Source organism: Bolinopsis microptera, chromosome 7 (genome assembly GCF_026151205.1).
Source record: "Bolinopsis microptera isolate Bmic1 chromosome 7, MBARI_Bmic_1.0, whole genome shotgun sequence".
NCBI classification, from domain to species: domain Eukaryota; kingdom Metazoa; phylum Ctenophora; class Tentaculata; order Lobata; family Bolinopsidae; genus Bolinopsis; species Bolinopsis microptera.
This window is the reverse complement of record NC_087078.1, coordinates 12,234,889-12,259,949: the sequence shown is the minus strand read 5'-3', so window position 1 is coordinate 12,259,949 and position 25,061 is coordinate 12,234,889. Positions and strand designations below refer to the sequence as shown.

At 40.3% G+C, this 25,061-nt stretch overlaps 1 protein-coding gene across 4 annotated transcripts; it reads left to right on the top strand.

The window, feature by feature from the left end:
• The first annotated feature begins 1,220 nt into the window (after positions 1-1,220).
• LOC134818089 (putative uncharacterized protein DDB_G0291812) lies at positions 1,221-23,524 on the top strand. 4 transcript variants are annotated; one of them, XM_063827507.1, is made up of 11 exons: positions 1,221-1,515; positions 14,967-15,061; positions 16,292-16,435; positions 16,625-16,770; positions 17,309-17,426; positions 20,153-20,389; positions 20,758-20,891; positions 21,103-21,253; positions 21,706-21,898; positions 22,029-22,174; positions 22,317-23,287. In XM_063827507.1, the coding sequence occupies exons 1-11, from the start codon at positions 1,467-1,469 to the stop codon at positions 22,425-22,427; spliced, it is 1,524 nt and encodes a 507-aa protein (XP_063683577.1). In that variant the 5' UTR covers positions 1,221-1,466; the 3' UTR covers positions 22,428-23,287. The 4 variants fall into 4 exon arrangements, with proteins under 4 accessions (XP_063683577.1, XP_063683578.1, XP_063683576.1 ...); XM_063827508.1 differs by having other exon boundaries at positions 1,409-1,515; positions 14,925-15,061; positions 22,317-23,524; XM_063827506.1 differs by having other exon boundaries at positions 1,409-1,515; positions 14,925-15,115; positions 22,317-23,499.
• Positions 23,525-25,061: the final 1,537 nt, after the last annotated feature.

Here is a 25,061-nt window from a genome sequence, read left to right as displayed (position 1 = left end):
ACTCCTTAGTCTATTAGAATTAGAACACTGCTACAGTTTAACGCTCGAACAAGTTACGGGGGTAAAACAGTTTTCGGTCTGTATCAAAGTCAGGTCCCATGGCTTCTCAATTCGATTTAATCGCATTTTGTAATCGTCAATCCAACACCCAAGATACCATTCTCCTCCACTGCGTTACGGTTATCGAATTTAGTGTGCGCCTATAATTGTCACAAACCCGAGTTCAAAAGGAGTTTTAAGTGAGTCAGTAGCTCTCTGAACAGTTAATCCACCGGCCTGCAACAGTGTAACTAAACCTCCAATTAATGGCACTATACCAGCTAAACGACGCCCACGTGAAGCCGACGAACAAGTTGGAGGAGGGTGGCGCGCGCACGTGGGCCGTGTGAGTGGGAGGGTGCATGAGCAGCCCGGGGTCTCCTAAGTATATACGGCCAGCACCCCCGCTTTACCGAACAGGTGTTTCTCTATTCCTTGATTAAATCCGTGGTTTTAACTACCCCACTAGGCCACATAGAGCTCTCTGATCACTCCACTCGAATTAAACATTCCCAGCCCCACCAATAGGGTGGAAGGTTGGAGCTAGACGGACCAATGAACAGCGGAGAGAGGCGATCACGTGGTATTTGTGAGTTTCCAGGATCGTGTATAGCAAACTAGTCAACCGTTACTTTAATCCACGGTTTTCAAGAGTAAAACGAAACCTCGACTGACGCTTGCATTGATCCCCTAGACTGTAAATATGAGCTTTATTGTAACACATGAAAGTTACACCGATACCCCATGAAACGGGGCAAGGGTTGACGAGAACCAGACAACCTCGGGTCCAGATTACATCACGCCAAAACTAGGTATAGGCTGAAGTTACGCTCTAAATTGGAAGATGCCATCCGGAAGCCACATTTTGTGACATTTCGGTGTAATCCGAGGATAAATCTTCACTCTCGGATGATTTTCAAACACCGTTTAATTATTATATAGTCGAGTACCGGGTATAAGAGCGGACACCTGTCGACCAACCATTGCTTTCAGAATTTCATTCTAAACTTCAATTGGTCTAGACCGATCACGTGACCAACCGGCAGAATCTCATTGGTTTCTCAGGACAACCGGTAAGCAGTCACGTGGTAGTTGAAGATAATTCTAAATGTAGCTAGTGGCTAGTGTTACAAAAACTATTAGTTTTGCGTGATAGGGGCATTGTCCGATCGTTTAGAAGCAGTAGTTCGCAAGCCCCCACCGCGGTGTTGATCGTGTCAGCAGCCGAGGTAAAGTGCTACTCTCCCCCTTTCTCTCTCTCATACTAATGCCATGTGATCGATGGATCTGATAATCTGTCCCAGGCCAGGAGATTATGCACTAATTTTCGACTCGGTTTTTCCACCTCGTTTTGAGTTTACAAATCCTTAGTTTGATGGGTTAAGCTACGACGGGAGAGCTAAGAACGAGTCAAGCATCGCAGTTAAATGGCGATATTGTTACGGACGTGCAGTCGGGCTGTGTGGTTTACCTCAAGTATGACTTAGTATTAATTTTATATAATGAGTAATCAGAAGTAATAAGATATCATTGACTAGAAACAAAATCGTTGTCAGTTGACAGTAATCTGTGGCGGCCATTGGTGAGCTCCTTATCACAGGAAGACAATCGGCCAAGCTTATTGGTCTACCGTCAATCGTTAACTCAGCTAGACATTTCGCAGTCAGTTATTGGTCGTTTACCGGCTTTTTGTCTATTACACTATTACCCAGACCCACCCCCGTATTTTGATAATTGCACCATTGCCCTATCAATATAAAGGTCTGTTAATCAGGGCAATATATTGGTGTGAGCAGCAGCTATAATTCGGCACTATGCACTGAGTAGGGGCCAATATTATTCGTCTCCTCACCCGTAACCGATACGAGAGTTAGGAGTATCCGACTATTGCTTATCTTATTGACCAGTTAACGAGAGAGTTGCTCAGTGATCACTCTTACTCTCTCTCTCTCTCTCACTCTGGGGAGAATTTCTCTACTTGCAATACTTGAAGTGGTTAACGCCCTCTTGACAGTCTAATTTTATTCACGTCCTCGAGTCACAGTTTGAGTTAGGTTGTTGGCGTGGGGTGGTGTAAGCAGTAATCATCCCCACTTATAGTCGTAAGAATTTGTTTCCATCCGTGATAACATTAACGCTTTTCCCTTTCCTCTCCTCCCTCCTCTGGACCTATCACTATTTTTGTCTGTACTATATAACACTGTCAACGTTATTGTGAGTTACAAATTTTTGTGGCCGAGCAGGTAGCCTGTGATGCGGAGAGGAGACCGGTATTAACCGGAGCGTAGGACGGAGTAGAGCTAATTTACAGTTAGTTCAAAAAAAAGACGAAAAGTTTAGACTAGTTCAGTACTGGTTCACCAGCTAGTCGACAAATAACAGTATCAAAATGTTTCATTCAGGGCAACTAGTAATTTACCAGATACATTGCTGAGTCTTCAGTCGGTATAAAATTGTCAAAATGTCATCTCCGGTCACACAAATAGCACGACAGGACGGTATTTCAAAATTTTGAGTTTATAGTTTAGCAGGGATGGAGCTGGGCGGCGCTGACAAATAGTGTGCAGCCCTGCAAGATATCCGCGACTCCTCTCCCCGAGATGAGGTCAGGTGACACATGTCCTAGTTAGACTTGCCAAAACAGGGTAAAAGCCTTAAAAATGAGAACAACTGGATCGATCTACGTGCAGGCCTACGCGCGGAGAGAGGGATAGAGTGAGATTAGGGGAAACCCTAGATCTATTGAATCTAAGCGTTTTCATCACAGAGGCAATTATATAAGGAAACACCTGCTAATATCCACATCTCTTTAGTTGAATTAATCTAAATGAGCGTTTAAGGGACCAGGACATTAGGATGGACGCCCATCCTCCGTACTAAAGGCACTGCTTTGTAAGTGACTAGGACAGGCTTTACCCTCGTGAATAGGATGACACGCAAGGAAGGAGTTGAGATTTAGTTTGACCACGTGACATCCCAGGCAACCAATAAGGTCGGTTAGTTAGTAGGGAGGTCGTTTAAGTGCTTTAAACTTTTTATGCGAACTCTACAGTGCCTTGCCCGCGGTAGTCGCTTCGGTTTAATACGATTTTATATCGTTTTGTTCTTTGAGAGCTACCATTTAAATACTGTATGAGGTGAAGTTCTTTAAGGCGGATGGTGATTCGATGGAGTTGAACTATAGATTTAATGCTGATCCCCCGGTTTGAATCGTCTAGACTGCGATATTTGGCAACAAGGGATGATAAAATGCACTTTATCCCGATACATGCTTACTCACTATTAGGCTATATTTCAAATTATACAAGACACGACAAGATAAATTCCGAGCTCGGCCTGGGTTTCTCCTCCGTTTTTCGATTCTTTTTATAATCTCGTTGTGCTATAGTTGGTGTTACTGTTACTTGGACGTGGTGCGCGTTTTTAAAAATTCGATTCACACGTTGCACTCAAAATTGTACCATGATGAAATAATGCTTGTTAAACGACATTTTGAATGTATAATTTGACAGTTTAAAACTTTAAAATTCAGTACACCCACCTTTCATCAATTGAACGGGGAATTGGGAGGCACCGTCCAACCAAAAATAAGTCCTTGAGCAGTACGATGAAAAGTGCCAGTAGCTGTGAACGACTTTGACACGCGTGTGTACAGCTACAATAACTTTGGAACTGCCCGTAGTAACTTACTTCATGTATACCTCAGTACCATGCTCTGAGGATAAATTCTTCCAATTTCTGTACTTGCAACATATAAATATAATTTTATTGATCACTTAAAAGAGTGTCCATCAAAGGGAGATTGGTTTCGGTGGTTGTTTGTTTTGTACAGCAGCAGAGCAGTTAGGCACAGCCAAGTACGCGCAATTGGTCTTCATACTTGAAGGTTTAAAACCGTGGATTCTGCCCAGCCCTCAAACAGTTTACTTTAGTGCGAGCTATTTCCATCCCTCGGTTTTAACAAAATCGATGATGTGGAAAAGTTCGCTTTTCACTAAAAAAGTTTGCTACAATTTATACCCAACTTTAACGGTATGTGGATGAGGCTGACTTCAGAGTGGAATGAAACTTGTGCGCATTTATTGATTTGAATTGAAGCGAATTGACGCAAAGCATTATTTTGTACCAGAATAATCGTTTGAAGAGTGTTGATTCCAGCGCCTTTTTTACTTTTATATTGGTATATTACGTTTGCGCCCATATGTTTGTTTTAACTCTGAAGTTGGTCGAAATTTTACTTTTGGACTTTTAAAAACACTACATTCTTCCATTTTGAACTGGCGGGCTTTTAAACTGGGTTTTACGCGTTTGATAAGCTTGCGCTATTTTACTTTGAGTTTGCTTTGACAATATTTATACGACTTTTCCTTGGATAAGTGACTTATGTATCGCTCTTCACCCTTAAGACAGATAACCTGTGACAATCTCGGCAGTAGTTAAAGTTTGACAGGAATATGACAACCTAGCTCACTTTATAATTATTTCATAAATCTCAGATCAAGCGGGATTTCACCCGAGCTCATGTAGATTTTAGATATACCTCAAAATGGCTTGATTCACATTACACAATCTACAAAATACAGAAATAGAACCATGAATCAGGATTGAGGTTGAAACTGAATACCCGAATAAAACCGGCACCGAATCTTGCCGGAGGGGCGGAAATCACAATAACTTCTCAGAGAAGTTCTCTGAACAGTGCCCCACAGTCGCTCATTTAACTTGGTAATGCTCACAAATAAGCAACAATGAGGGGCGCTAATGGGGCTTGGTGCCATGGTACACCCCGAACAATTGAACCTTAAAACAAGGTGATGGCCCGAGAAAGTGGGAGGTAAACGTTTTAGGGCAGGGCCCGTTTCATTTGCATAAGTTTTTGAAATTGAGGATAAACATCTCTCTATTTCATTTACGCCTCATTGATTAGAATTTGCATAAAGATCTCACATTCTCACCGTAAGTCCAGTAATGAAAATACATTTATAGGGCAACCGGCAAGCAGTTGGAATTGGTTCTTATTCTTCGAGTGTTAAGCTTGCCTGCTTAGGAGGGAGCGCCCTTAAAACATTGTCTTTGTTTTAAAAGTCGATCAAAAACTCATATCTTTTTAATTGTGTAAACCGTCAAGCTGGCAAATTAGAATTTAAACCTCGATAGAGTGCTCTTGCACAACGTGTACCACATACCTTAAACCAACACCATTGATCCCCCTGCCCAGAGCACGTTGCGAAGCTAACCATTATTTATTACTTTATTACCACAAGCCCCGAGCACCAAACTAAGCACTGCAGTTTGACCGTTTTAATTATTTTATATTCGCACAAGAGCTGGTTCACATGACCGAGCTAACTGTATTACCCAGGTCTGCCCAACTTACTAACTACCACTATATCCTGTTTAGCCAGCTGTCGATAATTACCACTGCCACTGAATTAAACCAGCTTCCGAGAGGGTACTTTCCTGCCGGGGGTTTGTTACCGCCGCCCCCCCTCAAAGCTCAAATAGTTCATAGTTTTGGGCTGGGTAATTAATAGCAGAATTCATTGGGTTGATCGCTGTACTTTATTTTAGGTGTAACGGTCTGTGCTAACTATTTTCTATCTGTGTGTGTTCGGTATGAAGTCATGCACAGTTCACCCGATAGAACAGCGCCGGTGAAAATTTTCTGAAATAATATATTATGAAAATTACACTAAGCTAGGTTATTGGTTACCAATAAAAATTAACCACGTGGTGTTTCCCAGGTGATTTTATTGGTTGTTGTGATATCACGTGATTGCTTGTAAACTCAAAATTGCACCGTGCAACTCTATTTCTCGACCGATACATAATTATCATAGATAGCCTGGTTTACAAATTGCTAAGAACTACCACTTTCCTGATACTCGCAGTTCCACCAAACTTTAACCGCGTCACCAGACATACGAGGCATTTTATTTGGTACTTAACATAAATATACCTCAAATATTCTACCCTATATCATCAAGTGATGGTAGTTGATAACTGATAATTAATAATATTGAGCTGATAATTAATATGGGCTGGTTTTATTGCCTTGTTGGTAGTTGTATAATACTCAATCAATCGGCCAGGACATAAGCTGGTGTCAGCGGTTTTGGTAAATGTTTGGTTTCATTTTAGCTTCTTTTTTTTAATTTTCATTTTATGATAACTCGATTTTATGGTCACTTTCACTCTCAGTTCTCTTCCAACAATTTCAGTTTGTTATAACTTCAATCAATAACGTCCATAAACACGAAACATTTTCTAGATCCAAGAGTTTAACAGGCTTTATATAAATCACATTTCTTAAGCAATTCGTGTCTGATTTCTCTCCCAGCCCTACATTCACAACGAAAACAACGCTCCTCACAAGCAAGCTTAACCTAACAAAACAACTTTAACCTGCTCCGAACAATAGATCTGACAGAACCAGTATAACTATATCTTGTTTTGCACGCCAGATTACCACGGGTAACCTCCTCTGTTTTGCACGTCACTCTCCGCATATCTCCTACTCGTGGTCACCTTGTTTACCGTTTACTCTCCTCCTCACTTGCAGTTCCCTCGTTTAACAAGCGGCTAGCCGCCAGCCCAGCAGTCAGAGTCCCGAAATAGCCGCCAGAGTCTCTTCGCAAGTCTCCAGCTCCTCAAACGGGTGGTCATTCGCTGACGTGTGTCCAAATGTCAAAATGTTGTTGCAGCTATCTACACGCTATAACAGCTTAGTGTATTAGTATGGGTTAGATTGGTTGACTTTTTCGTACCATTTGGGTATTTACAAAGATTTAGTGGGAGTTATAGTTATATATTACCCGGACAGCTACTAGAGGAATATTTCAAACTGACACGTATAATCTCCTTTATGTGATGATCTCCCCATAGTTTCGTGTTACGTAGAACCAGTAACCAGGGTTACTAGGTGTTGTCTTGTTTTCCAGCTGTAGCTAGGGTTACCGGTTTCTATAGTTACCGGTTTCTATAGGGAAATGCGGTCAAAGGTGTTTGGTTTGGTTCGGAGCTCAGCTGTCTTTCAACTGGTTCCTGGTTTGAGGTCACCAAATAATTGGATAATAATTGACTAGAGTAAAATTGTTAGAGTATGGCCCAATCTTTTCATTGTAGCTGCGACTGGTAAAGTGGTAATGATGCTTCAGTTTTGGCTGTAACATCATTTGTCTATCATTAACCATAGACTTTTCGAATATCCAATGACTTTCAATTAAGTTCCCAAAACATGCCATTTAATTTCTCTCTCATTATAAAAACTAGAGCCCCAATTGTCTCCAAATTTAATAGTAACAAGTATAGTTTTTAAGAAACCGTGGTTACAAGGTCCCGCATATCTTATGAAACCGTTCTATCAAAGTTGTCACTAGAGTTACTAACATCCGCCCCCGCGGTTACGCAATGCTCAAAGTAACTAAATATCCACGGTTACTAATAGTAATACTATAAAATTAAGTTGCTATGCTATGACACCACGCTACTCGGTGCTACGATACCCTCTCACTGTTAATATGTCCAACCAGAGATCGCGATCAACAATAGACTAATTCTAACTCTGTCAATTAAAACAGCCCTGTTTTGATGAGGGTTGCGTCTTGTATCATTTACTTGCTTTTTACAATTAACTGGGTCAGATGTGCACGTGACCCGGTGACCCCGCGTTACCATGGTAAAAAACGGTGCACGTGCAGCGGACATGTGTCACGTGATTGCTTGTAGTCATGTGACCAAGTAACCAGCGATGAGCTGTGTTTACCCGTTTGAATATTGATTAGCATGCAAGCAGTCATGGGCAATGGTAAATGATCTTTTAGTTTAGATGCTGTTGGTGTTCTAGATTGGCTGAAGTGTTACCTCTTCCTTCGTATAATTTTGTCGAAGCGTGCAATAGGTGTAAGAATTTATTTATCATTAACATTATTGTTTAATCGTTCCAAATCAAATCATATCCATAACTTTTGTTTTCGGTAGACATTTTTGAAATCGGTAGTAAATGTAATTTTGCAAGGATTTTGGGAGTCTTTTCAATTTAAATTTAATTGAACTCAGTCTAACATGGGTGCTGGTGGTCCGGCATGAAATATAATGCTTATTACAACAATTGAGAGGGAGGCTCGTTCGTTATAGCTTTAAAGCATTTTATCAAATTATCACATATACTGAGGAATTCGCTGTCTTGAGAGAATGCAATGTTGTTTTAAGATGTAAAAATCGGCATATTCATGTAATCTTAATACAGTTCACTCTAGTGGCAACAGCAAACTTCAAGTATCGTCGAAAAGGGATGAAGAGAAATATTATTCCGTATTCAATTTTGTACTGTTTAACTTTCGAACGTGATGGCCAAACCTTTTATCGCTTACTTTCTGGATCATGCCCGTGTGTGAAAATATTGGAACTTTCAAAAGCTTTAAAATTTTAAACTGGTGGTGGCGAGATAGTGCTCACTTACATTTTACCTCCATTAAAGCATTTCTCTCGGTTTTAAAAATTCAGCGGATAATGAATTTTTCCAGACAAATATCGAGAACGCCCGTAATCATATATAGTAATCATATCGTCGAATCATTTTGCATAAATTCTTAGCTAAGCTGGCTATTATCTTATTATGAAATATAGCCAATGTTATACTGAACAGATGTACAATAAATTTTAGTTTTAAACTTTTTCAGGTGCATTTAACCCACCAAAATCTGCAATGGTTTGATTTTAAATCGGCACAATCCAAGATAATTTCTTATAATAAGACCATTATATTCCTCTCAAATTCGTGCATTAGCCCACCCTAGCGTAAATAGCTTTACCGGTGATAGTTCGAGTCTTGCAGTTCATATATTAGCGAGTCTGCAATTAATAATACCTTAATAGTAGCTGAATTAGAATCACAATTTGAAATTTAAATTTATACTACTTGTAGGCTCAGCCACACTAATTTTCCAACCGCACCCGCTCATCATAGATAGTGATAGATTGTTATTTATCTAAATCTAATCGCCCTTTGTAACTCAAAGAGATTTTCAATCAACCAAACACCTGTTTCCCGACGAAAAGCGTTCACGAAAGCGCTCCTTTCGGCTTTTTACTCGACCCAATCTTAAATGATTACTGCCCTTTATGTTCAGTATCTAAGTTTCGAGTGACCTTCAGGGCCACTAATTGCTAGCCCTAAAACACTCGCGAATGGTTACTCAGACCGATCTGTGAATGGTAAATGCTGGCGACTAAAAATTTACATGATGAATTATCCCATTTTATTGCGTAACACTTAAAACAAGAGCACCGGCCTAACTTGATAATATACCATTAAGAGTAATTAAGCATCATGACCACGAACCAGGCGATAATAATAATCTCTCAAAAAAAAAGACATAAAACCTCTCTCTCTCTCTTAAAAGGGTGTCTTAGTTTGGCAACATTTATTTCTCGGGTCACAAGACAAACTTCTGAGGTCGTGTCACCCGGTGTGTGAGAGCACCAGATTATCGATATAAATAATGCATACCTTAATAAAACACGGTTTTCTCTTTTTATCACCACCACGCGTGAGCTAATTCTTGTCTTCCGGTTATCGGTTTAGCATTACACTTGGTTTATCTCAAATCTAAATCTCATTTGGATATCTTGTGAAATTTAATGCATTTTATTCGTGGCCGGTTCTTTTTAAAAGTTTCTGCTTCTTTAAACGTATACTGTCACTCTATCAGTCTTTTGCTGCTAGGACTAAATTCATATTTTTGGCTTGCATAATTCTATCAAATTAGTCCACATAACAGACCACGAGCTCTGTACGTGCTGGTTCTGGGATTGATAAGGAGTTGTGTTGCACGTGGGCTATAGTTGTGTCACGTGGGCGATAGTTCAAATTCGATCCCACTCAAAAGAGGCTTCCTCCGATCGCGTGGGGCCTGCTCGATATTTTTGAGCTGAATAAATTTACAAAAATGCGTGGTATTTACCATAATCACTTGACAGGGAACACCTACAGTGGACTAATAAACAGAAACTACAAAAACACCAGCTGTCATGTCTTGCTGAGTCTGCGGCCGCGACAGGGCCACATCCTGCCTGGCATTAAATTCTTGCCACACAGCCCTTCAGGGACACTGGAGGGATGTGTCGTTATTATGTCGGTTATATTATTAAACCTTACCTTAGTCAGCTGAGAGGAGATCGGGAGAGAGTGGGCAGCTTGAGTAGCGTGGGCAGGTACTCCAGAAAGAGAGAGAGAGAGAGAGATAGAGTACTCCGGGTTATTAGTAGTCGCTGGAACAACAAAGCAAACTGTCAGACCATTTTAGACATCAATGCTAATATGTTCACGTTGCAATAGGCTGGTAATAATCACAGTCTAGAGGGTGAAATGTTCAGACAACTTAAGTTACCGACCTCAGTATAAGGGGTATCTGACGTCTGGGGGAGGACACTTTGCCACTTTGGTTTGATTATGAGCGGTGAAGTTGGTCAAACCACTATTGTTAACTATAGAGGAACTATAAACCAAATGATTAAGTCACGGTGGCCGCAACAATCAGAGCTCTAATGAAATCATAGCAATGCTCAGATATGACGTGTCATCGGGTACAGTCGATAACGGTAGAGTCCGCGGACTAGCCTGTGCAAACGTAATTCATATCGTAAACGGAAAACCATAGTAGTATAGTCCGAACACAAAGACTAGAGTAAACAATCTCCCCGGTCAAGCCTAATAGGATGCAATCAGGAATGTCATACAGCAAACGGTTCACAGGACTTGAAACTGGCCGAACAGGGAATCACGTTTTGTTAAGGAGGAAGTCCCGTCAGAATGGGCACGTTTTAAACTATGGTGTCATTTCTAAATCCTATTTCCGATCGCAGACATAAGTTAAGATACGAACGAAAGAGGTTTGTTTACTTAGCCCCACTAATTGTCCCTACTTTAAAATTTCAAACCAGAACGACCGCTACTGCTTTGAAATAAAACGTTTGGTTTAAGTTTACGCGCTCGCACGTGTCGTTGCCATGCACGCCATTGGTTGGGAATTGTCACGTGGTAGAGGGCCGCGCGCACGTGGTCGCTGCGTGACAAGATTTTAATATATGCGGCTTAGTTACAAAGGTCTGTTTAGGGTAAATGTTCCTCTTGTCACTAAATTACCCCACCCTACATTGTGATTGGTGTAGGGCCCGTTTTCTGCCTGCTTATTGATTGGATTTGTTTTGTGATGAGCCCACGGACCCGACTTCGCTCCTATTTTGCTGCTAATTCAGTTTTGTCGATTAGTTTGCTCGGACCGACTTCTACGATCCAGCATATGTTAGATGGTTCAGGGCTGTGAAACTCTGGATATTTTCTCGCCTTAAACTAACATTCTCACCACGTTCATGAGTTTAATCTGCTAATCCAATAACGCTTTCCTTTGATGCCTGTCCTTTATTTCGCATGCTATCCGGGTTGAAAGACATTCACTCCTTGTTATTTTCCCCAACAGTTTTAGTTATTGCCCTGCTCTAGCGGTTCGTGTCGTAACTTGCAGCGTGAACCCGAGCACCCCCAATAAATCAGCTCATGACCAGTTTTTATTTGAGTTATTGAATATCTGGTTCATACCTTTCGTGGTGGCATAATATGCCGTCCTGGGAATCAATGTCACTTTTATTGTTAGATCTCCAAGCCTAAACTGTCTAAATGTCTTATTGTTTATTCATCGCTGAAACTCAATTACTCAGGGTTTATTTTATACGGACTCGGTTAATTATCAGACGGTTTACGGGACCACGGTGTTTCGTTCTAGATTGGTTTCTTCCGCTGTGAAAAGTATGTCTCGTTTTGTCTGGTGTCTAATGACGGAAAATATCTTGTGTTTTATTTAAACTGTGCCAGCCATAGTTAGGTGTATTCACAATTTGCTTCAAACTACTCTCAATTCTCTTGTTTTATTCCCTCATATTACGCTGTATTGGTAGAAATGTATTTTCTTAATCTCAAGGAAAAGTTTATACTTTTTGACAGTTTCTCGGTACTGATGAAAAGCACTCATTTTATTCACGATAAACGGCTTTAGTAAGATTTCAGTTTCAGAATTTCCTTCTTTTCCAGTAAAATGATCTGGACCTCACCTGTATATTTATCATTTAGACAATTTAGACAATTGTAAGCACAGCCTTGACAAGTAGTTAACAATAATTATCGTTTAGACTGACAATGTGAATGACAATTTTCCATTCTGTTGACAAGCCCAAGAGACTGATTGAAGGTTGAAAACTAGGTTATCACATCATACTTGGTACGAGTTCACGGAGGAAATTAACAAAAAAGTTACACTTTAGAGTCATCAGCCGATATGATCTACCCTGAAATGTTAATTCATAAGAAAGATTTGAAGAGAGAAAATATTTTGAGAATAGTAGGAAATGCTAAAGCCAGCTTTTGCTAGACTATATCTTGAGGTGCTCTTTGCAAAGACTTATAACGCTGCAATGTTAGTTAGACTGGAGTCCATTATGTAGCGTTGTGTTATCACTCGGGAAAGGTTTTCCTGATGTTTCGGTGACTGCGGGGTTTTGTGATTTGTCAAATCCTAATGCGTGCTTTATCATTGTCGGTCAGTTCAAAAATGCCTTAGATTTAGAGAAATCGTTGGCGAATCGTGGGGCGATTAGAAAGAAAGGGGGTAATTTTACGGTAGGACCTTCAGCTTTGGTTTAAATCGTTGGTTAAAGCAAATAATTGTGTACACTATCATCTCGACTTTGGATTATAGGCTCTAAAAGTAAGCTATTGAAACGTTAATTTTACTTTTTGCCATTTTGAGTAACTGTAAGAGAAAAAAGCATTTTTTGTTTTAAATAAAATCTTTGTTTTCTAGATTCGTCAACTAGTAAATGCTTTCTTAATCTTGTATCCTCGACTTTCGATCGAATTTTGCTAAATTTTAAGACTCGACTTCTTTCATTGTAACTTATTTCACAGATTCCTGACTTTTAAATTTTGCGGGTTGGGCTTCCTATATGATGGGCTTGAATGTAGCATGCTAAATGACCCAGCTTGTACTATCGTCCATCGATCTGATTAAATTCAGCTACAATTCACCGGTCATCAGAAATATAGATAATTCCATAGTTTCTAAAGCTTAAATTATTTCCTAATCACTTCCATTGATTTTTATCATTTTAATCAACATCCTTGATATCAGGAAATGATTTGAGTCCCTTATCAGTAGTTTACCATAAAGTTTTGTCTTGTTTAGAGATTTGGCAAGCAAATTACAGTTGCTCAAGCCGGCCCTAATTTAACACGTAACATTGGATCAGTTTGGGCATCTGGTGATCTCACCTGACAACAGCTCCTTTTCTGGTAACCACGTTAGTGGTTCTGTAAGGTGTTCAGTTTATATCCAGGGTAATGTGCAAGCATCTTAGCCTAAACAAAGCCTCATCTCTTTAAACTTTTACTCCTCCCTGAGTTTCAGTTAGGAGTTGACTTGTAGCAGCCTTCTCTTGGGGATATGTTGGAGTGTCGGGCCGTTGGCTGCAGATTGGGAAATTTTAATTTCATCCTCACGTTTTGTTAATGCTGTTTAGGCAAGAATTGTCGAAAATTAAAGAAATGTTTCACTGTCACTTCAAAGTGCTGGGTCTAATAATTGATCAGAATGGCCTGTGATTACGACGATTAGTGGTCAACTCATAGCCATTAACCACCATAAGGGACCGAGGTATCCTAAAAAAATTTAAAAACATGATCTATTGATTTAGTTTCCCCGTTTATATGATCTGTAATAGCCCATCTTGCCTGTCAGATTTTAGCTTGTGGAATAAATTGGGTTTCCTCATCTCGACGTGAAGTTTCAAAATCAAATTTCAGGGTAATTAATCGCCAGTAGTTGCGGCCGAGAGTAACCCCGAAGGCCAAATACCACAAGACTTAATTATGCTTTTTGGTTGAATGTTAATACCGGTTGGTTCCAGAGTGGCCGGGCGACGGTACTCAGAGCTGTTGTTTTAAACAAAAGTAGCGTAAACACGTAGGAGTTTCCGTTATCTACCCTAATGGCTTTGCTCTTACAGTAATCACAGCTCCTTCTAATGCCCTGCATCTTGTATCTAAGCCATCTCCCCGTGCACGCCAACTTTCTTAAAACAAGCGGATTTTCGTCCCTTCTAACTTATTAACCCAATTATTATGCCGTAAGGACGGGGATCACGTGATGAGGGTCCGCTAGAAGTAATGGTTTTAAGATTTGACCAGCGCAGAGTGAGCGGGGGTATAATGCGGTAAAACAATGGGTAGACATTAGCACGCAGCTAGTCTCTCCGCCCGTCCCACTGGTCCCGCACAGTCTCGTGAGCCCTCCCCATATGTGCTCTGATTGGTACGTCCGTTTCACGTGGTCCTGCGTTGCTAGTCACGTGGCGTCATGACAACGCACGTGACGCAGCTCGGTCAATCACGTGAGTATTTCGAGAACTAAGTAGGTCAATAAAAGAAAACGCTTCTTCGATTTGAGCGAGTTCTGTGCGTTATAAAGCACGGTCACGTGACCTTTTAGCGACGGGGGGCAAACAAACCGAGTTAAAGGTTACCAGAACGAGCTGCGAATTAATTTAGTTTTGTTTTAATGCATGTTGGGTGGGAGGGGGTCAGTAGAACTTTGTCTCTCCTTCCTTTTATATCCTACCATATAGCATCAGCTCTACCGACTTTAGCTCAGTATTTACCCAACCTATTTTCATTCGTTCCTGTCCAGTTTCAATATATTTTTAGATTTTGTAATCTATTTTGTCGAAGTTTATATATGTATTGTGACTCATCCTCGCCTTTTCTGAAAATTTACTACATTTTCCATGTATGATTTTTATTTAGAATCAGATAAAAACGTTCTACCGACTTATAGGTAAACGAGCTAACCATTAGCTAACGATGAACCTGTTCCCAGCAGCAGTCACGATGGCACACAACGCCGCTCTTAGCAACGTACAGGGTCTGCTCTCCTCCATGGCAGGGGGCGTCAACAGCCCTCTCAAACAAGACGTAGGTGCAACCGGGTACACCAAAAACGGGGACTTCATCTACATAAAACACGAGGTACTTGCCATGATATCTACTGAGCAGTGTTGTCATGGTAACGCTGGCGATGTTGTGACAAGGCTACTGCTAGTGTTGTCACCTAGCAACACTAGTGTTGTCGTGACAACACCTCAGTGTTTTCATGGCTCTTATTGCGAGAATGATGACACTTTTATAGCCCGTCGTACTGACGACATGCAGGTTCATTTGGTGTGTCGTCAATGTGACTACGCTCCATTTGATGTGTTGTTAGTGACATGTTCCTGCCCTAGTATCATCATTCTCTGCATACCTCTGCTTTTCATGTCATCTGTTCTTTTTCTTCTTTATATTCTGCCAAGAATAATGTTTTAAATAAATACTGATCTTGCATGGATATCAGATTTTTTATGCAGGTCGGACGAATTAAAGGTTTGAAAAATGCAAATTTTCCTGTGTTTAAAGTGTAAACCTTGTCCAAACTCTTGGTTTAGTAATCTGTCCTATCATTTATTACCAAGTTAGTCAACATGAATAAGTTAGAGCTCGTATTTAAAAATATGATCGCATACAGAAAAAGTTGATGTTTCTGCATATTACTAAAAAAAGGAGCAGTATTTCAAGTCAATGTCCTTCTTACACCAGTTTGTATTTCAAGCTCCTTCATACTTAGTAAATCTTAATGATTAATATGAAAAATGAAAGAAATAAGAGTTGTAAGAACTCACTCCCATTTCAAGAAATATTCCCGACCCGTACTAACTTTGTCTCTGGAAATTTTCGATTAAAATCTCCATTCTTCTCCGCAATCTTTTTCTGAATTGCACGATCGAGCATAGCTTAGCACTCTTCCAATCCTTGATTGAAGATTCAATTTTTCTATACTCAGAGCAACCAGTATCAAGGTATTTTAGTTCTACCTCAGTACACTTTTAAAGATGGATCTAAATCCTAAGTCCTCTCTCATTATGAATCCTGCAAAGTTTTTTCCAGTCTGAGAAGTCTGCCATAGCCAACGACCCGTCAATTTCTAGTGGCCTATTTTTAGTGTCGAAGTCTCAAAGCCGTGCACTTGCAGTCTATAAATATACAAATTTAGGTATATGCAAACTCCTACCTTTTCTTTAACAAAACTGAATGCCCAAACGCACTTTTAAACACAATCTGAACCTTCACTTCTACACAAACCTCTAATCTAAACCTCACCCATTTCAGGACGGTCAGCACGTACTGCTACCCACAGCGCTCGCGCAGCAACTCACTCAGTACACCCCCGCGGGGATACTGCCGTCCAGCGCACTGATGAAGAAGGCACGCAAGCGAGCCCCCAACTGGAGTAATGAGGAACAGGCTTGTTTGGTGGGTTTTGTTTCAAGCTTTATAGCTTTATTATGGAAAATTGTATCTTACTTGAGTTTTCCTGATAAATTTAGCTTTTCCTCCTTTTCAACTGATTTTTCGGTTGTCCTGATTCTCGGTTATCCTGATTCCCTTCGGTTGTCTTGATTCCCTTACAATTTTATGCTAACTATCACCGTTTTATTTCAGGTAAGTATCTGGTCGGCCCCGGACATGCAGGAGAAGTTCAAGAAAGCCACCCGGAAGTGGCCCCTGTGGGAGGAGATGGGTAAGATGCTGGAAAGAGCCGGTTTCTACGGTCGAGACGCCAAGCAGTGCGAGGCGCTGATGCACAGGTGGGATTTCCATCCTCCTTATTTCCCTAGTCACATGTCTGTTTCAGCTTGCCTGGGCTTGCTTTGTGCTTATATCCGTCTTTGCGGGAGCTTTTGAGCTCGCATTCTGTGCAGACTGTTTTATCTTGGGCTTGGGTTTCCATGTGTCCGGGTAATCTTGCTTTGTTAACGTGAACTGGCCATGAAGCTGAGGAATTACAGAGCATGTTTATTATTCCTGAACTGAAACTATTACTTGTCTGAATAATTGGTATCAAAGCTTAGCTCTGAGATCCGAAGTGAAAATATTTGTTTTCTTGAGAAGAAGCACAAACCGAGCTCCATAATAAAAAATAAAGATTCATACTCTGAATTTTTGATCGCTACTTTAAAACAACTAAATATTTTCCCATTCGAATGTTGCCTGACTAAAAGTACCATCTGATTGGCACTCTTATAGTCTGACTACAATCATTACAGCCAACGAGGAATAGTTTTTATTTTTAGTTGCAACTTTAATAGTAGTTACCTGTCAATAAACTAACCCACTATTCTCCAGGCTGAAGAGCACATACTACCGATGTGTGAACCACAACAGACAGCCCGGAAATGAGCCACAATACTGTGCTTTCTACAACGAGATTGATGCTGTGCTCAGTCAGAAGGACGCTTGCAAGGTGAGATCACGTGACATTTTTTTGGCCCTAAACAAAAGATTTATTAATTTTTCTCCCGTTATCATCGACCGATTGATCAAGTAGTGGACAGTAATTTTTAAAAGCTTTTTTATCAAACGTGCTGTATTTGAAACACTTCGCCCCATATTATCCGTATATTTATCTGTCTCATACAGCACACTAGTCTGCAACTTGCTTATGAACTGTCTAGTGAGTTGTGCCCAATACTTTTTAGGATGACCCTTGAAAGCAGCTATAGTGCTCAGCTGTATGATAATCACTGCCACAATTGAAACAATATTCTCTGAATCCGGATCTATATAGAGTATATAGTTTCAAAGTTGTCTCACCGCATTTGCTAGAACCACCTAAAATGTCCCAGCCGAGACTCCGTTTTCGCTTTCTCTTGATTTGTGTGGTACCGGTGGGGCAATTAGTATCTTACGTATGTAGTCAAATACATTTGTAAGTCTAGTTCTAATTCACCAATTTACGGATTTACTTGAACTTTCGTCATTTTACGAATACCATATTTTATAATGAAACAATTAAGTAAACCATTACCGGGAGTCTTCAAATCACAAGTATTAAAGATCCTTACTCCTAAGGCACCTGTGTCCTGTACTTTTTTAGTTACATAATAGGGCTGCTCCGCTTTTAAGATGGTACAGGAATTTGATCAGAATTCAAGAATTCAAAATGCTCATTTGCCGGATAACAAACACAGCCACCTACTATGTGGACGTACTTCCTAACTTAGCACAGCCTATCTTTCCACTCTGTTTTCAGTCACGTGACATGTCTTAGAAGGTAAGCAATTACCCGTGGATCTAGTCAGCAAAATTGATAATTTTAGAATCTGCGACATGCCATGCTCTACCGAATACTTTCCATCATAATTCGCCAATAACCAAACCTAACCAATACCTGTATTTGACACTCCCCCGATAACCACTGCTAATCTTCGCCATATTTCTCAGTCCAGCCCTTTTAGTCGTGTCCTTTCTCTCTCCCTCCAGAATTAGAGCTGCTTAAACTCGTCTCATATGTTGTTTAGATGACTTGCTAATCGTTCATTTATCGAGTGGGCATGTTGTTTGCAATATCAGGTGCTATCTGTTAAGAGGTGTCCTTCTGTTCTGAAAAACAATGTCCACTAAGTCTAATCTGGTGTTAAGAAACTCCGCCGTATAGGCTCGCTGACCAATGGGAGCTGGCGGTGTGGGCTAACTAACCAATCACAAGACGGGGGGATGTCACGTGGGCTATCTTGTTGCCATGACGATGAGGGCTGAACAGGTGCAGTTTAGATCTACTTTTAAATCATTATTCTTTTAGTACCCCGCCACCGTATATATATAATATATATACCTTCGTTAGACTAGGTAAAACTTCAGTCGATTGGTGCTCCATTATCTATTTAACAGCTAAAACGGTGTGATGCTCACTAGGTCGTTAGGCAGCCCTGCTCCTCGCTGCAAGGTGGTTAACGTTGTAAAATTCTTCAGCTATGAACTTAAGAGCTATAAAACTTAATGTAACCCGGAGGATGTTACATGGTAGTTTTGCACATGATATTGCTTGCAAAATAGATAAAGTCATGCAAATAAAATGAGTGTCATAATGGTATTCAGACCATATCTTGTGAAAGACATTATGATCAATATGATAAAGTTATCTCTCGTTATCTGGTATAACATGTTACGGTAGTTGGAGTCATTAGAGCATTAGGTAGAGTGTTTGGTTAAAGGCTTCTGTTTTTTTAGTCACTCCGCAGTTTATTAACTGTGTCTCAACTCAGATAATTCTTAAAACTATGCTGGGGCACCGAAACCAACTTTTTATTTTTAGCCTTTCAAATAGTTGGAATTTTAACACGGCCCTACAACACTTCCTTAATAATGCCGCAATGGGCCTCCGCTAATGTTTCTATGATAATACAGCTTCGCGGCGTAATGGAAATTTCGTTGTCTGGTTGAGTGACAGCGTGACCTGAGAAATCAATACCTTGGGACAATAGAGTGCTTTTAACAAAAAAACGCCTCTAAATGTCTAGAGAATATTGCACGTGGTCTAATGCAGTTTGCACGTGTAGCAGCTAGCAATCCACGTGACGCGGTCCCGCCCAATCACACTCGACTTAAGTGCAGTGCAAATCAAGACTCGATCTAAAAGCGGGTTTGACGAAGTGCCTGGGGCTATAAAGCTGCTTTGTAGAGGGTATAGTGGGTCTGCTGCTCTCATTGGCTCCCTCCCCATTAGCCCATACCTGAGTGCTTTGACGAGCACCCCCCTCTGCCACCCCCCTTTGTGCCCTTTATCTCCCGCAATTGCGCTTAGCGCTTCCCATTGTGTTCCGAAAACTGCTGTTACCAGGCCCGCTTTGAGTCGGCAAATATTTGCACGACGATTCTGCGATTATAGAGTAGATCTGTTAGTTCTGTTATCTGATTGGTGCTTTGAGAAAAGTGCTCCTCTTTTTACTTCGAGGGACCTGCATTATGAATGGGAAATACTTGAAAAGAAATAGATCAACACCTACAATTAATATCAGGTCCTGCGAGTATGTTGGCAAGAATTAAGAGCTAACCCGAAAATTTCCAAACTAACCTGACATAACTCACTCTATTGTTATAACGGACAAGCCGTCAATAACCTAGATAAGCAAGATAAGTCCAAACTTACCCAGCTTCACTTTCCCAATATAACTTGTAACTCTCCTATAGAGCTACGTGGAAAGTGACGAAGAATCACGTGTCAGCGACGGGGACCTGGTATTAGAGGGAGAACGGGGGGACTCAGACGAGGAGAAAAACAACAGTAACAACACCAACAACACCAACAACAACACTGTTAACAGCAGCAGTAATGTCAACCAGGACCACCTGAAACAGTTCGTGGAACAGTTGGCAGAGTCCCAACTTCAGAACCAGCTCAAGGCTTCCTATCCTGCCTCTTTGCTGGTTAGTGCTTGTTTTACGTTTATTAGCTCTGTGTTTTACAGTGTGTAGGTTTGCGGTTCAACAGCTGGTTTAGAGATGGTTCACTATAATTCTATTGTTGATTTTCTGTGAATTGTCATGGTTTCAAAACACCTGCTTTCTACTTGTTGAACTATGGCACTGGCCGATGTAGTTGTGGTAGTGCCATTTGTTTACAATATTATCATTAAAGATTTAATAACCTATGGCTAAATTTTTGGCAGCTGCAATATAATACCTAATTCAGAAAATCTCCATTGAAATTGTTATTTCAACATACTATTAATTCAGTTACAAATCATTAGAAACTCTTAATTACTGACTGATCGTGTAACCACCCTCCTTTTCAGCCGATGACCAGTCTGGCAGACAACAAGCTAGGAGCAGTAGACTACGCCTCCTTAATGAAGCTCCTCAAAGCTGACACGATGACGTCTACTCCTTCCAAAACCTCTCCTAAAATGGCGGATAGCACCACCATGGGGTAGGCTCCTTGAAGATGCAAACCTATCATTTCAAATACCTTCAAGTCTCATACTTCATCCATATTTGGGTGTAAAGAAGTAGGCTCAATATCTAGCAATGCCGCATACCTTGCAGGATTATGCTAGAGACTATTCTAGCCTATTTCAGAGACTATTCTATTCTAGACTATTCTAGACTATTCTAAAACATAACACATTTAATTCCACCAGGTCACCAGGCTGCAAGACGACGGTGCCCTCCTCTCTGATGTCCACCATGGCTAGTCCTCCAATGAGCATGCCCAGGACACCCCAGAACAATAAGAGACCGCGTCCTGCCTCTCCTAGTCTCATCAACTTCTCTACTGAAGAGTACTTGCAGGTAAGGGTGATCACCCTCTTAGATAATGGTGTTAGCTATTATATTGTTGTTAGCTATTATATGTTCTCACTTTCTATTCTTATCTTTCTTTTCTTATGGTTATCTGCATGAATCATGGTCCCAATATATGGAAAGGCGAACTACAGTTTTTTGTTTTTTTTTCTAGCACGTGACCACTACTATTAGCTAGATAGCTTCCTGTTTCGACCCATCAAACTCCACAGTCGCTGAGGTTCCCCTCCCCGCCAGTATTAAGATCTATCAATGGTTCATATCAGTACAGTTCCTTAATTGAGCAAATATATCTATAGCCTCAATCAATCTTTTAAATCAAAATAATCCAAATATGCTTTTTTGGTATCTTACTCATTAAATTAGCCTTGCGGCTTTGAAATGTATTTGTTACAGCCTCGAACACAGTGTGATTGTGCTAAATGCCGTGCTTCCCTCAGAATATCCTGACGCAGTCTCAACTCCACGCACTGAGTGTCCCGGGAAAACTGCCGGGTCCTTACAACTCACTCCAGGACCTCAAGCTGTTGAACAGGACCACGACCACAGCTAGCAACGTCACCAACTCTCTTCACTCCACCACTGTGGGGGTGTCTAACCACGACCTTGATAGAGTGTGCTCCACCATCACTGGTGAGTTTCTGGACGTGTTGCAGGAGACTGGATGTAGTTCATTGTTCTGCGTTTTTGCATTTTATCCAAGTAATGTACGTGGTGGGAAAAAATGCAAGAGAAAAGGGAAAGTAAATGTTAATATTTTCAGATAAATTGCTGGAGTATTTTCAAGCGCGAGACCAAGCGTTCCTGTCCCTGAACGAAAAGAGAATCCGATTGGAGGAGGAAAGGGAGAGAAAGAGAGTGGAGAGGGAAGCTGAAATAGAGCTGAAGAGACATCATCTCATTGTGAAGGTAGGGGTTTGGTGATCTGGGAATACAATTATTCTGTAAAAAAATTATTTATTTAACTAACATTCTAACCCAAATCCTGCTGTTTGTTTTGAAGATGTGATGTCCGATTGTAAAGTTAAACTAAAACCAGTTTGTTTCGCAGGTCTGCGAGCTGATTACCAACAAATGTAACAATCCTGTTTCCATGGTTACCTCACCCTCCCCTGTACCGTCTCCCTTGGTAACCCCTGAGTCCAACATCAAAGAGAGCTGAACAGTGAGCCCTTCAACTCGACCACAAGATAAGATCTTGATAATATCCCCCGAGACTGCTCGAATATTCCAGTGGAACTTGAGGACATCATCATCCGCGACTGGATGCATCGAAACACCAGGATTATTATCGTGAAACAGTGATAAAAGAACGGTTGCTTAACCCGCTCTGTCTGGGAAAGCAAACTTTATCAATTATCAGAAAACAATTCATCCATTCTCATTCGGATATGAGATAAACACTGATTGATGAGAAAGTAATTTATTTGCTGTGAATATGAACAATTTTATAATCTCTGTACTACGGAGAGCATCAAGCTGTTAAGAAGAAATGTATTTAACCTTAAACTTAAGAACACCGTGGTCAATGTTATTGTTAATCATCTGAGACCACTTTCAATTGATTTGTCTGTTTCTGTATAGCTGATCATTTGAATTCTTGTCTCCTTAAAACTAACATCGTCCAATTTTCCAGCTTACTTGTGCACAAAAAGTGTAACTTTTAGCAGGTAATTATAAGTTAGTTTTACTTTAAGCTAGCGCGAGCCAAAATCTGTTACAAACTCCATTCTCTCTGACTTGACGAACTACGTCATTATTTTCACAACTATTTATTAAATAACCTATATTTGACGCTGTTTCTCTTTAAATTATTTGAAACTTACTGTGTGAAGCAGTCCTTAGAGTTAGATCCACCAATGTCACGGTGGCACGATATTTTGCTGTATTTTTACTGCTGTGATACCGCGCTACAAGTATGTATGATTAAGTATTCAGTTTGATTTATGTAATTTTGGCTGTGTTTCTATTTCAATTACCAATTTGCTATTATTAATATTATTCATCAAGATTTAGGTTGTGAATAAATGGAATTTGTTTAATTTAGTTTATTAATGTCACTCATCATCAATACAGCAGCAATTTATCAATGCAAACTTCTCTATTCTCTACTAAGAAATTGCATCACATCTCATTTCACCAGATTAACGGGTATAATTTAATTTATTTGAAGCTCAACATATGTACAGGGTGTTTCAAAAGTCATAATGTATAGTACATAATGTATAGTACATAATGTCAGCCATAGTTTCTTCAATCTAAAGCACTCGTTTAACAAACGGGCTTTCTGCTATCGTCCTGAGACTAACAGTTACAAAACAAATAAATTTAACTGACAATGATAAAAATAAATCTGATCAACAATAATTCATCAACTTCCTGGAAAATTCCCGTTCGAAATTATTAACAAAATGTGGACAATCTGCAAGCTGGATGTCTGCCTCTGCCTCTCCCAGAATCCAAAGATGGTAAATGAAGAATACAGTTATACCAGATGTTCAGCAGGTGAACATCAGTAGTTGACGTGGAGTTATGCGATTATGCAGGTTGAGTATGTAACACTAGGAAAATATACCACCGCGCTTTGGAATAACATTTTTTATATTAAACTTGCATATTATACTTATAGTTATAGAATAATCATGTTCGTTCCATTGACTCATAAACAGCTGGGAAACGTAGTTTCTTTCTTGAAGCTTCTAGAGGAAGCGCAACTCGTTATTCGATCGTTCAGAAAATTGGAAAATTCAATTAACGTACGTGGAAAGAAAAACCATTCTAAGGAACACTTAACTGAATTTTAAAGAACCCTGTTTCACGTTTAGTTCACGATTGGTATCTCATTCCAATATCGATGATGGTAATTTCATGCTTCTTGAATTCTAGGAATTCCAGAAAGCGATCCCACGAAATCACTCGCCTTGAATTTTTAATTTTTACAAAATTAGATAACAGATAAGAAGGGCCCTGAGCAAATGAAAGTAGCATCGTTTGAAGTCTTCTTAATTGTTCATTGCAGAATCCGAAACACTGTTTTTGCACGTAACTCCCGGCCCAGGGTTACCTGGGGACCCAGGCTTATTAAAGCTAATATGTAATAGTGTTCATAAACACGATCGCGATTGAAGCTAAGGAAGAATGACCTAGGCTGAGCGCCGTCCAGTCACCAGTTTGGTTGACGATGTCAACCCATCGAGATCGTTGCTCGTCGATGCGAAGCAAGAATGCTAGTTCGCGCGGCGCGTCGAAGCGGCGAAGTCCTCCAAGTCACCAGCATGCACTTGCACTTGCAGTATACAGTATCAAGTAAAGCAACCTAGGAGAAGCATTCTAGCCGACGTCATCGGGGGGTGATTTCAAATTTGAAATTAAATCACTTTCATACCCCAACATTATTTTATATTATTGATTATACCCGGCACGCCAGTCCCTGTCACTTGTGCGCGGCGCTAGCTTTTCAAGCTTTCTGAACTGTGAACAGCTGAATCTGTTCTCATATACGATCGAGACTGAAAGGAGCGAGCAATAGACTAGCAAGCTAAAAAAACCCCGACAGTTTTAGCTTTAACACAATTTGAATTTGAATTTATTTGGGTGATTGAAGAAACATTTGGAGCTTCCTTTTTTCTTTTCCCATTTTAAGGTACTTTGACTTTAAGCCCAATTTAAAATCTATATCTGACGTATTTTTAATGCTGATTCTGAATCACCCCACATATCATGACAATTACACAAACTTAAAATGCTCTCCTGGCGAGATATCGGCGAGATATCAGCGAGATATCAGCTAAAAACC